The following is a 14,237-nucleotide window of genomic DNA, read 5'->3' on the forward strand; positions in this document are numbered from 1 at the left end:
TGGAGCAGAGCCCTTCTGCAAACCAGCATCATAGGTGCCTAATAGATTTGGTGGTGGTTGCATTAAAATTTCTGCCTAGGAACACAAACCAGGTGGGTAGAAATAATGCCTAAACATCTAAAATACAATTTTCTGTATATTTTAAAATGTTTTGGGGGGAGATAAATGGGTACAAAAATAGCTGTAATTTCTCTAATTAATATTCAACCTGATAGTCCCTAGTTGTAGCTATTCATTTATTCATTGAATTTCTTAATGTTTTAGTCATTAAATGTATACATTCACCTCTGGGATAGAAGCATATATAGTCAGAATGGTGTGAATGTGAGAGGAGCAACAAACTCCCCTTAAGCTATGAAACTCTATTTATACCATACAGACTAGAAGTCATTCATATAGTTTGCCTTTTATTTAACATTCCAATATTTCTCTCAGGAAAAAAAAAAAAAAAACCAACAAAAAACAAAACACAAAAAGGAAAGAGATTTTTTTACTTCTGAATATTGGAGGTTCATTATTACAGAGAGGTGATTGAAAGGACAGCAGTCATTGTGTCGTCATAAGCTGTGCTTGCGCTGACAGGATTAGGCTCCTCATGGCTTTCAAGGTCTTGATTCAGTTGTTTGGAGTGAGACAAGAATAATTCCAATGAGCAGAAAGTAAGGCGCTGCTACAGGCACTTGCAATTGTAGGTATGATTTCAGTATTATATTCAGGCAGTGTACGACTTTGAGTATGCTGCAACTTCGGCTTTATTTCATTTTCATGTTAGAAATTAGTGTAATGGCTATCAAAACACAGGGACAGGATTTATTTAGACATACGACTTGTGAAAAATGACATCAGAATAAGGATCTTCATATCTGCAAGAGTTCAAATACTGAATGTTCTTTTAATTTTCCTGTTTGACTTTTTAAAGGTTTTCAGTTTGTCTGAGGATGTACTAGCTTGTTTCAGTTGAACTGGAGAATGGGGGGTTTTCCGCAGAAACTTTAGAAGTCCTCAAACTGCAGTATCCCCATTACTTGAGTTTCAGCACACTGTAGTCATCTCTGACCTTTTTTCCACCTGCTTTTCCTGAACTTACGCTTTCAAGCCTGTTTCTCCTAAAGTTTAGATTCCTTTATCGGCCTTCTTACCAAGTAAGTGATAGTAACGTGAAAGAAATGCCAATTTTGATGTCTAAAATGTTTTAAGTGTGTTAGGATGTGTAACTACAGGAAAATTATTACTTGAAAGGCTCTGTGAATATGCATGTTTTACATCATAGAAACCTCATTAAAAGCTGTCTCTCCAACTCCAGTGTTGGTTTTTTTTCAGGTATAGCAAAACACTAACATCATAGTTTCTGCACTGAAGAAGCACAGTCCAGTTCTTTCTAACCTTTGTCTCTTGCTCTGTCATCATTCACTATATTCTGAAGAAAGCCTTTCTGGAGGAGTAAGAGTAGGATTTGGTTCAGGAAGCTTACAGAGTTCATAGAAAGTTGGTGATAACCAATGTTGTAGATGCAATTCCAATGAAAGTATTTCAATTCTTCTATAAGTAGACATGTATTGTATAAACAAAACAACTCTAAACATAAGAAGTAAAAGTGGGAGATCTTTAGCTTTCCCCAGGAGCAAAAATTGAATTCTGGAAACAATCTAGGGAGATACATAATTTGAGTTAGCCACACACACATACTTCTCTCTCTGTTCTCTCTCATTTTTCATTGTGCTTTGGAAAACTGAAACGGCCACACTGTCATTTTTGTTTGTTGTCTGTTATTCTTCAGAACACTGTCCATTTTAACTTCATGCCCCTAAAAATGCTGTCACTGGGTCTCTAGCACTTGATTGTCTCCAGTGGATTATAGCTACTACAAATGTAAAAAAATAAACCAACCATCATCTAAAAAAGGTCTGGTGCTTACCTAACTATTTCAGGGATACTTATTGCTGAAATTTCCCTCTTCTGTGTGTGCTCCTGATTTGACTTCTGGCTATTATTAAAGTGATCGATTTTTAGATAAACACAGAACATATTACAGAGCTTTAATAAAATAATTATGTTAAGAAATTTAAGTATTGGGGATAGTAACCTGAAGCATGAAATTAATCATTTAAATTGTGTTTTTTGACATAGGAGGAGGAAATACTTTTCATGGTAAAAAAACCAATTTGTGTCACTGAGCAAAATCTTTTAAAGCACAAACCTTCATTTTCAGTAAAGATCTAAAGATTCTTTTACATGGAATTTGTATCTAAATCTATAAATATTTCTCCTAATCAAGATGCTACTTCAAGTGGCCATTTTAAATATCAGATCAGCTTCTGAAATTCACACTTCAGGAAGGACAACCATTCTCATTTGAAAAGTAAGTATGCTTCAGTTCCCATCATATTTAGTCAGCCTTTCTGTTTCTGTATTGAATATTCCTGATTGTTTAAAGTACTGGTAGTTATTGAAAGCTGCTTTTAAAAGTTTGCAGTTAATGTTCTGAATGTTCGGCAAAGATGTCTGCATTCAACATTTGATCGCTGTTCATTGCTTGTGGGATTGCTTGCTCTGCTCAACTTGTTCATTTGTTGTGCTTTTTAAATAAATCTCCTTTTAATCCTGCTAACATCTGTATATTTTGATTCAAAATTCCATGCAATATCTCGGTATGGAAAATGTGCTTTGCTCCAGGTCTTAGGACTATCTTGCACTTTTTTTACCATTTAGAGAACATTTAAAACAAATTAAATTCAGAATACAGAGTTGTAGAAACATAATTTTTAATGAATCTTGTGCTTAGCATTACAAAGTGACAAATGAAATGCTCTTACATACATATTGATTTTTATTTCAGCATGCACTAGCCATAAAATAAAAATAATCTGAGACAATGTTTCTTTATGTAGTTTATATTCTGACATAGGAAAAAGGGAATGGTTATGTTTGAATTTATAAAGTTTGTTTATATACACTAAAGATGTTTGAGGGTTTTACCATTTTCATTTATTCATGCAGTTTTGAATCATGCTAAAATCTGCTATACAGTGATTCAACATCTAAACACCTTGAGCCTTACCTGAATAGGTAAATATGATTTTAAAGTAAAAGTTAACTGAACTTAGTTGTGCTAGGATTGCATGTAGTATACTAAGCATCATTAAAATAATTAAATTACTAGTAATTTAAATCAGTACTTCAATTAAAAGTTAAACAGCAAAACATTTTCCAATAGAACAAAGTTTAGTATAGCATTTTTAGATAATAGTTATTTGGCTTGTCATATGGTTATGACAGATAGCTCAAGCATTCTGTATGCTGAGATGCGTTTTAGGTTTTGAATGTTACAAAGTAAAAAGTTCAAACTCTTTGTTAACAGTGTTACCTATTTGGGCATATTCTGTTCTATTAATTATTTAACTTTCCCTTCCTTATGGAATAATTTAGGAAAGTCTTATCTGATAGTAGTGACTATTAGGGTTTCAAAGTATTTAATGGGAAATGAGGCTCTTTCAAATAGTAATCTTTTTATTTCTAGTGAGCTTGTGTTTTTTAAAACTTTAAACAATTTAAAACTGATGGTTGCCCTTCATTAAATCGCTGATTGATCACGTTGAGAGTAGGCTCGTAGATGAACAAAGCGCATATTTCAGCTTACTGTTGTATCACAAAATCTAAATTTTTTTTTTACTATATTGTCTTTACCATCTCTGAAACTATCAGGATATTTAAATTTAACATAGCTGTGTATTTTTAAAACATTTTACTGTATGTGTAGTATTTTGAATATATTTGGTGAGTAGTTTTTTGTGTTCTTGCTCATTTTCTGTTTTGTCTCGGAAAGCGATCTTCACACCTCACAAATGTTTTCTCCTGGGCTGGATGAAGGTGAACGTTGTCAATGCTTTGAGAACAAAACATCATTCTAGAAAGAAAACACAGCATGTAAGCATGATGTTACTTTTTAGGGCTACTATCTGTATTAAAAGTGTGCTCTCTGGATACACCAAATCTGACTTTCTTTATCCTGTCTTTTACAGGAAGGTATCTGATTGTTTTTATGGGCTTGTGAGGAAAGAGATGCATCTGGCTGCCACACAGTAGGTACAGAGTAAAAGGAGTAGACAACTCCCATGTACTGACTGCATTATGCCTCCATCTTTCTGTTACCATACACAGCATGCTGTCCTCCAGAGCATACCCTCACAGTGATTTGGTCTTTGTATTCTCAGTGGCCATTGTCATTGTTTCAACTCTTACTATTACTACCAGGATTGCACTATTTAGCCTACTAGTACTTAGCTGGACTACTAGTATTTAGTTGTGAGGCTGCAAAAAATCAGTTTTGTAGGATGCTAACAACATCAGTAGCTACATATGCTACAGAAATATTTTCCATATTTGGAATGCAAATATGTTGGAATCTGGTATTTTATTGCTCATAATAGTCTGTTTATTAAGTACTTTTTAAGTTTATGCAGTTACGTTGTGTCTAAGTGTTTGTCATTAGATAATCTAACAGGAAAATTTATCATGTCTATAAATATCACAATATTATGAGGTAAAGGTACATGGAGATAAAATATTATCAACAGTTTATTCAAATTCTTGAAAAAGCACAAGACAACTCAAAAACATGTCTTGTGTTTACTACCTTTTTTTAATATTGAATTTCCAGGATTGCTACTTCTTTGATCCGTGATGTTTGGTCTTTCCAAGATGACTGAAAACTACACAGTCTTTTCTTTGAAGAAAATACTTTTCTTTGAGTGTCCTTTGTTCCTCCTTTTAGAACCACCTAATAATCTTTCATTCCCCCCTGTCCTGGTTTCAGCTGGGTCACATCTAGTATATAAACTGGGGGGAGTGGGGGTGGGAGGATCGCCGCTAGGGGACTAACTGGATGTTGATTGGTGGGTGGTGAGCAATTGCATTGTGCATCATTTGTATATTCCAATCCTTTTATTATTACTGTTGTCATTTTATTAGTATTATCACTATCATTATTAGTGTCTTCTTTTCTGTGCTATTAAACCATTCTTATCTCAACCCATGAGATAAGAACTTTTTACTTCTTTTCCTGATTTTCTCCCCCATCCCACTGGGTGGGAGGGGGAAGTGAGTGAGCAGCTGCCTGGTGCTTAGTTGCTGGCTGGGCTTAAACCACGACACCCCCTCAAGCATTAATACAGTATTTCAACAGTAACATGTCATTTCCTTTCCCATGACAAGCCCAGATTGCACACAACAAAACCCAGCACGTAATTGGTATCCACTAAAATCTTGACACAAACTCCCACTTCTGTTTGCAGAAAAAAACCCCAACTTCTGAGGAGCCTTAGGTAGCTGAAGACACTAGCATCATTTTTTGTTAGTATAATAATTACCCACATCAGTTACCCATTTCCTAGGATTTCTTTAGTACTACATGAGTAGTATTGGGGAGAGTAGTAATGCAGGAGTATGTGCCAAGTGCTGGGTTAGGATAGGAAAATACTTAGAAAATACATTTTCAGGGGGACAAAACCCAAGAAAATATGATCCCTCCTCTGGCCCCCCAGCACACACAGATTGTCTTATGAAAATATCTCTAAATTGTCTAATTTGTGTCAGTATCAAAGAGATGCAGGTCTCCCAATAAGTATTGTTCCACAGAAAGTCTGCAGTAGTTATAACTGCTGCTGGTAAGAAAGAGACTGCAGCAAGGAATAACCACCTTCTAACTGAGCCACAGTTACAAGGTAAGACATGCTTTTCTCATTAACCTTAATTAAATTGCTCAGTTAAAATTTCTCAAAGGATTAAAGCAGTGGGAATCATTACAAGTTTTGTTATTCTGTCTTCTGGCTGAAATTTCTCTGTGAATAAGCAGTTTCAAATGTGTTATTAGCATTACTGTATGTAGAGAACAAGGCTACTCAGACTTGTTGATCCAGTTTCAAAGCAATCAGCGGGGGGCGGGGAAGAAAAAAAACACACACACAAAAAACCAAAACAAAACACCAAAAAAACCCCAAATACAGAGTTCAGTTTGCTTTTTTTTTTTTTCTGGAAAACTGCACTCTGATGCTACTTCAGAGTTCAGCTGACAAAATTCACATCCCTGAATAAAAAAAGCAAAACCAGAGTGCAAAAATTACTGTCAAATACCAGTGAAAGTCTGGTATGTAGAAGTATAGATAGTCTTTTTGTTTTCTAGGACTGCTGACATTTTGTTTGCCCACTACAGAAATTTCACAATATCTGTAGTTGAAACTTTATCCTTCCACAGTTTATCACTTCAGGAACTTCTTATACAGCCTGCACAGTGTAGTAATTCATTATAAACTGTCAGATGCTGGACTGGCTCTTAAACAGATGAGACAGAAATAAGGGATTTTTATGATAAAGCCCTTAACTTCAATGAATAATCAGATGACTAGTTCTGCATGTGGTGCTTCTAATGAGTACTTTCAGGAATGGTGATGTTGAGATTCTCTATGAAGTAGGTATTGAAAGTCAAATAATTAAGATTTGGCATATTTTTTAAGTAAGAATTTGAATTTTTCATGGCCTTAATGTTGGAGTCAATATTTATCTTAGGTAGTACCTTGTTTCTTTGAAAATTCATAGGGTCCTTATGGAGTGAGATAATCACATTCTAAAAATAAGTCAGAATTCATCGTCAATAATTGTGTAGAAAAATTGCATTACAGAACTTGTTAAAATTCTTCCTTGGATCTGTGTGCGAACTCCTCTATCCTCTATTCCCAAGTATCAACAAAATTGTCACCCAAGGTTATCATGCCTCAAAGTCAGATTAGTGACAGTGGTGAGCCAGAACACCTCCCAGTATTCATTTCTGACTTGAAAACAAAGAAATTCTTTAAGTCACTTAAAAATCACGCAGTCTGATCTGAGGGGGAGGGGTGAAATCCAGACGTTGTACATGGTTGAATTCACCATTGGTGTGAGTACTGGGACTCAGTTGCTTGTATTTGAACTAGGATACCCTGCGTGCCAAGTATCTGTGGTGTTATTATAGAAAAACAGTGTTTTCATTACACTTACTTTTGCTGTGTTTCCCCTGCTTTCACTCTTATTGTCTTCACTATAAGTCCTGGTCGACGGGTGCCTTTTGTCCATGGTATTATGGTTTGAACTGTGTCCCAGATATTTTCCCAAACTGCAGTTCCTTCCCATTTGAACTTGATCATTATTAGCTCACCAATATCAGTGTCCAGGGTGATGAGAAAAGAGTAGGTTTTATTCCCATTAATACCTTCAACTCTGCAGAACACAAAACCACAATAATGCTGTCTTATTATGCATTAAAGTGAAAAAAAAACTAGTTTCTAAGCATCTAAGTTATGTCTTTTGTCTACTAGAGCAAATGCTGACCCACACTGTTGCCTTTGCTTTTGTTAATACAGATAGTGTCCATCGTGAGAAATATCCAAAATTCTTTACCTTAATTACAGCTGTTTGTTTATTTGTGCTTTAATTGATTAGACCTCCCTGTGTTAGCCATAGGATGGACCGAACATAAGTGGACAGGATACTTAATGTTCAGGGAAACTTCCAAGATCACTAAGTTTGTTTTATAGAGGTTTTACATGTAAAAACTCTATGAACTTTGTAAAAGTTTGTGATATTTAGGGAGTATGGGTGAAGAGAGGACAATTTCCAGTTCATTTTTACTTAGCTATACTAAACCATTTCACTCATAGCATGATTATGTACATGATATGGTATTATAAATTGGCACCTTGTTTTTCACTTGTACAATGACATGTAATATGAATACTCACAGTGTGATGGGCAGGTTTTTAGCATCCTCCTTAGTGCCTGTCAGAGAGATGGTAAAAGTAGGGTCTATCTGCTTGCCTTGGATTTCATTGATGAAGTGGATCTTGAACTGATAATGATAGACTGTAGAAGGGAAGAATTTGCAAAGCGACGAAATTAATGGTCAAAGAAGCAATAGATTTCTCAGGCAAAATAATTTTGTCTTTCAGAGCAGAAATTTGATTGATATTCCGTTTTATTTTTTAACAGATTCATTGCAATTGAAACATCATAATTTCTTCTGATTGCTGTGCTGTGTAATCCCTTAGGGTTTGGGGCCCTGTTGCTCTATTTAAAAGGATGGAGAAAAAAGGTAATCTGGGTTGAGTTCCCTTTATAGGATAAAAAATTATTCCATGGGAAATGTTTCTGCTTTTCTGAAGTTTAATTGTTACAATTTCTGGCAAGTCCTCTATCTAATCACCAGACAAATCCTTATGACTGGACATGGCTAGAGATGCATGATACAGATTGAAGACCTTACGCAATGTAGTCAGGCTTTTTCTCTGATCGGCTAGAAAATTGCCCTGCGAAACAGATGACTCACAAACTTTCCTTCACTGCATAATGATACATTGTGCTTAACGTATATCCATTAACAATATGACTTTGTCCAAGCACATTGCTACAAGAAAGATGTCATTAATACTTTGAGATTTGGTGGGTTTCTAGGGGAACAGTGTTTAGGAAAGTCTTTGACCTGAGTATTGTCAGAATGAATAATGCCTGAGAAATCATAAGCGTACTGATTACAAGCAGTTTGACATTTAGTAAATTATGGGGAAAAAAACCCAACCCAAAACCAAACCCCAAACCACCAAACATAGAGACCATGTGCACGGAGATATTGTCAACTAGATTTGAATGCTCAAAACTCTTCTGTCTGGTGATTCTACCAGCCACCTTCTTGACAAAACTGATAGATTTAGGTGTTAAAGAAGAAAACCCTAAGCAATTTCTATTAACAAAGACCACAGAGTATTTGGAAGAATTAGGGGTGTTGTATTTATCCTTGCAATCTGGTCAAATTATGGATGGGAAACTGTTCTGGTAAACATTATTATGCACTAGTTTTTGAGTAGAAAGATGCTCTTTCCTCATTTCCTCTACTCACCCACTTCAGGCTTCCCTACATCTGAGAATGGCTCCACCATACTGCTAAGGGAGTCATCTTTTTATGTATATGCACAGATAGATTGTTGTTGTTGTTGTGCAGCTCTGAGTGTTCACAATGGAAGGTATTTGCTAGAAAAGCTGTATCTTTTTGTTGTTGTTGTTTCATGGTTATTGTATGTTAATGAATAATGAATTTTCTTTTGAAAAGGTGTCACTCAGTAGAAAACAAAATGGCTGATTCTTTGCTGCAAACCTCATGAGGACAAAGTATGCAGAGAGGCTTGTTTACAGAACACTTTTATTACTAAGCTGTCTTCCTCTGAGTTTTCTCTCTGTAAAAATTTGTTCTGGTGTATGTTCTGATAAAGCCTGGGCTTTTGCTGTGGTTATAATGCTCACTTTAAGGAAGAAGGTGAGCGTATTCATATAAAAACTCTGACTCAGGGTCCTATCACAGCTTTATTATAACTGTTGACTTCTTCGTAACAACTATTTTTTTGTTTGAACTGGATTAAAGTATGCTCCAAAATATAATGCTGCTATTAACTTGAAAAATGAAACATCAGATTTCGTGAAGACGCAGAGGATTGTGAAGTGTAATGCTGACTTTCTCAAATTTCTTCTGTTTGTGCTTCTCACGTGATCTTCAAACATTTTTTTAAGAACATTACAAAGATGACTTTGTACATGCCCTCCCACAGTTGCTGCCTTGTTTGGGAACTTTTGTGAAAGGAAGCCATTGTCTGGGGCACGATATCTGCATATGCGCCAAGGATGTTTTTTTGAAGCAAAACCAGTTCCAAGCATAAAAATGCAGCATGTTTAAAATTGAAATCAAAGCCAATAGGACACAGATATTTTAGCACAAGCTGAAAAACAGTCTCGGTGTCCAGACAAGAACGCAACACAGGGATGGTGTTTCTATGCCCAAGTGTGGTGGTAGCGAACACAGTGTTCTCAGAGCAATTCAGTTTCCTGACTGATGGTGACCTAACCATACTGCAGCTAAATAACATCAGGAACTAGACACAGCCTCTAGAATTTTTAAATCTACTTCAGGTAGCTTCCTGAGGCATTGTAAGAAGTATAAGAAGAGATCCAGCAGATTCGGCTGCTCTGAGTATCAGTCAGGGCTGAGCAGATCCCTCAGGAATCATCACTGAATACTTCACAGCTGCACTAGTGGAAGACTTCAAAAATTATTTTAAAAGTACCTGAATTTTTGTATTTTTTTAAAATCTGCGATGTTGCCGTTGAGTGCCGGGCACTGTGGGGAAACAAGATGTGTAACGCAAGCAGCTTTTTTAAGCATTTCTCCTCAGGACTGGAAAGCCCTTGCACGTCCATGCCAGGGGCGCACTGTCGATATTCAAAGTGCTTCCCCAACCCCAACCCCTTGGGCAAGGGGACAAGCGGGCCTCCAACAGGAGGGAGGCACCCCCTTTCCACCCGCGCCAGGCAGAACAGGCCAGCCCCAGCAGTGGGTGAGGTGGCAAGGGACCCCCGCTGCTGTGGGGCTGTGCGGAGGGAGCCCAGGGGCAGGTGGGGGGGGGCCTGGCAAGGCCTCAGTATTGAGGAGAGGTGTGGGCTGGGGCTGTGGTGCTGCGGGGGCTGTGGGAAGAAGGCACCAACCGCTTGGCGAGGAGGCCAAGCTGCCCAGGCTGTGCTGTGCTGTTGCGTGCCACGTGCTTCATCAATAGGCAGCAAGCAGGTAGCGAGGAGGGACGCCATGCGTCCAAAGTCCCCACGCTGAAAGTCCCTTGGCAGACACGTGTCCCTGCTATTCGTCCCACACAGTCCTGCGTGTTCTCGCTTTAAAAAGTACGTAAACCTTTCCGCTGGCAGGTGAACGTCTGCTTACCTGCAGCAGTCGCCACATGGGCCCTCAGACAGACAAGTTGTGACTAGCCTACAGCCAGGCCCACGCCATTTTGTAAGGGAGACTGGCAGATAGGCCCCGTTTCCCTGTCAGACTACTTCCCCTCTGGTAATACGTGTAAGAAACCACATTGACTGTCTCTCGGAGCTTAGAAAATTGTCACTTGGTGCTCTCGATAAAGTAATGTAATTGAGATAAGGCAAGAGTACCAGTCACTTTATTTCAGTGCTACAGTTCTGCCCTGTAAAAGTCCATGCTATTCTGTTGTCTGTCCATTTTTTGAAGAGCAATAATTTATATATCATCTTGTAGACTACTTGCAGATAAAATTGGGCAAACTTGGAACAGGAGGTTTTACAGGCCCCCTAGAGCAACTATGCTGCTTTTCTGGCTTGGCTGTGTGCCCGCATATGTTACAACAAACTTGCACAAGCCAGTTGTAGGAAAATCCTGTAGATCAGGACACCAAGCATCTCTGAGGCCACAGATCCACAGTTAGCCTGTGGCAAGCATGCAGCATGCTTTTTCCCACAGAAATACTGAGAGTCAGAATCTTGGTAAAAGGGTATCAAGACAGCCGACTGGGATTCTTGGTTGTCTCAGCAAATTGATTATTCCCACAGAATTTATAAGCTTTAATAAATGAGTAAACAGGATCACAAAGCTTAGGCTCATTCTCACACTTCGTGGTCAATCTGGAGACTGTAACAAGTATTCCCACAAACCTTTGAAAGGCATATGTGCTCTTGTTCTCAAAAAGAGTTGTCTACTTTTGGGGAGCCTTTCCTCCCTGATGTTGTAGCCCAGTGTGTTGCACCGGCTCTTTCTACAGCTGAGGCACATTCCTTTGTTGAAAGTGTTGATGTCATTGCACCAGTATGCTGTGCTTTGCTTATCATTGTGAAGCAGAGAGTCGATGAACAAATGAACTGACCTCTCATGGGCACATTTCACAGTTTGAGTGATGCCTGAAAAAATGCAAACAACAAAATTTTGTGTGCATTTCAACCGCAGAGCAGTACAGTAACCAACTATAAACATATGTTATTGTTTCCCCCCCACCCCCTTTATTAATCAAACATCCTGATTTTGCCTCAGAAATCATACATTGTAGCGACTTTACTTTTAGGATCATCCAAAAATAGTTTGGCTGAACCCCTGTGATAATAAAATTGAATAATTTGCTGCTTAAACTTCTCTAGCCTGACTGTTTAAGACTGTAAATATGAACCTTGATTTCATTGTCCTGGCTGTTTTAGTCAATATGAAATACAATATAAAGCTATATGCAGTCTTTCAAATCATGCCACACTAAAGACAGCAGTCTCATTCTGAGTGGTTGAACACTTGTCTTTCGGACGCTTACGCAGTAGTATCATATTTTGTCCTTATCAGAGTGACAAACTCCCATGTTGAATTGAATTTTGCTTGCACCTACTACTGGGGAAAAAGGAGCAAAAGAAAGTACTAAATACATTTTAAAAATTAAATACATACGTCTGCTTTTATGAGAAGTATCTTTTTCTTCCTGAAGTGTCATCAAATTACAAAAGTTATTTTTTAATGTGTAATCAGGATATATCATGATGGACTATTTTTTCAATGAGGTATGCTGGGTGTACAGTACTCTTGGTTTTTTTCAGTGAACAGTTCTGGTTGTCACTGTGCATCAGTACCTTGTCTTTTTTCAGTATGTTGCATCAGTTTCTCTATATGTTTATGTTTAGGTACATTGGAAATAAACTTCTATATATAAAACCTAGCCTGGAACAGTGGCAGTCAGGTCCTAGAGAGAGCATCATCTGTGCAGCTGAAGGACAGGGAGTTAGGAAAAGGTGAGCTAAGGAGGTGAGTAGTACAGCCCTGTGTTTTATTTGACTTGAAATAATTGCACACTAGATGAATCTGGCTTAATTAGAGTAAGTTTTCTCATTTCCTCTACTGCTAAAACGAATACCTTTGCAATTATTCTGAAGTGCTTGACAGAAGGATGCTCATGGTCTCATTTTCAGAAGTGCTTGGCAGCCAAATTCCTTACTGGAGTCAGTAAGAACAGTTTGAACTCAATACATGTAAAAACCAGATAACTAATTTATAGAAAAGAAATTTCCTTGCATATAATGGGAGTATTATCTCCCATTAGATACTGTTTAAGATCATAGAGATATGTAAAGTTTCCCAGAGTGTCAGTGCAGCTCCAATGCCACTTCCTGTTTGTGCCGTTGGTTCTTACCAGTGATTCCATATTGTGCAATGTGGTTATACACATGCATGATGTGACAGCCAGGCTGAAAGGTGCCTCCATTGGGATAAAAGTCGAAATGAGCCACAGGCTGCTTGATGCCAACACTGAGACCCATGTGCTGTTTAGTGAATGTATGAATTGCGTCTACGAAGTTTGCATCATCTGGAGATAAACGGTCTGTTGGTGACATTCCTTCAAACAAGGGACCAGCAGGGTCAAGGCCTGCAATAAATGCAAATAATCCAGTCGTGATATAGTACAGATGGGCTGTTCTTTTACTGTTATGAGAAAAGCCTGTGATAAATGTTTAAAAACAGACAGCGCTGGTACTTTACAAGGTCTTTCACTGATAGAAACAGTGCTAGGAACACTTGTCCTGAAGAGAGTACATGGTTACACCAAAAGGTAGAGTAAACACAGATGCTGTAATAAACTGCTACATGCACAAGGACACAGGCCTAGAGATAGATGTGTTTGTTATAGACAAACCATGCTTGCTACTGCTTTGTCACTTGAGGGATGTTTATTTAAATTTGTTCTTTCATACTCCAGAGGTCATGCATTTCAGAGGCCCTTTTGAAGACACCAGTCCCACAGCAAGTTTGACTTTTAGCCCACATTTGGGACTTGAAACTTTATGCAGCTTCACTTACTGCTTAAAAGAGCTGTGTGTCTGCTAGATGTTGTTTATAATAATTCTTCACCTTCAAAATTCTTCAAGGCAAATTATTATGGTATTCAGAAAAATAATATTCCACTTATGGATTCTTGCTGATTTTTAGTTTTCTAGATATTTTTGTATGGAGCCCTTTTTGGCTGGGAACTGATTAATGGAAAAGGACTGCCTGCATAGTTTAAAGCTGCCTTCAGTTTTGAGGACAAGTCTCTACATTTGAGATTCTTCCATTGGTACTATGGACTAACGTAGTTGCATAGATGTAACTGGATAAGACTAATAACACAGGCTACAGGTAGGGAGTCACCCTGAAGGCAACTATTTTCAATAGCTTTTATCACTATGATTTTTGGAGCTTATTGTTACAAGTCTGAATAATTGTTGCTGAGGAATGCATGTAGCTGTTACAATAAATAATGTGTGTTAATGATTTTTACTTATCCATTATCGAAGTTTGATGTAGTACTATGGTTTGAACAAGCAGTGCTGATGAACTAAAGTCCTTCAGCGTATAC

General features: G+C 37.7%; 1 protein-coding gene across 2 annotated transcripts in view; it reads right to left on the bottom strand.

The window, feature by feature from the left end:
• Window positions 1-2,745: 2,745 nt before the first annotated feature.
• LIPC (lipase C, hepatic type) overlaps window positions 2,746-14,237 on the bottom strand; it is a 64,605-nt gene continuing 53,113 nt past the window's right edge. For both annotated transcript variants that reach the window (XM_049812233.1, XM_049812235.1), the window contains 5 exons: window positions 13,035-13,268; window positions 11,527-11,769; window positions 7,770-7,890; window positions 7,030-7,248; window positions 2,746-3,904 (listed from right to left, as the gene is read on the bottom strand). In XM_049812233.1, the coding sequence (XP_049668190.1) occupies window positions 3,799-3,904; window positions 7,030-7,248; window positions 7,770-7,890; window positions 11,527-11,769; window positions 13,035-13,268 (923 nt within the window). In that variant the 3' untranslated portion in view covers window positions 2,746-3,798. The remainder of the gene's footprint in view (window positions 3,905-7,029; window positions 7,249-7,769; window positions 7,891-11,526; window positions 11,770-13,034; window positions 13,269-14,237) is intronic.

Source organism: Accipiter gentilis, chromosome 10, assembly GCF_929443795.1.
Source record: "Accipiter gentilis chromosome 10, bAccGen1.1, whole genome shotgun sequence".
Lineage (NCBI taxonomy): Eukaryota > Metazoa > Chordata > Aves > Accipitriformes > Accipitridae > Astur > Astur gentilis.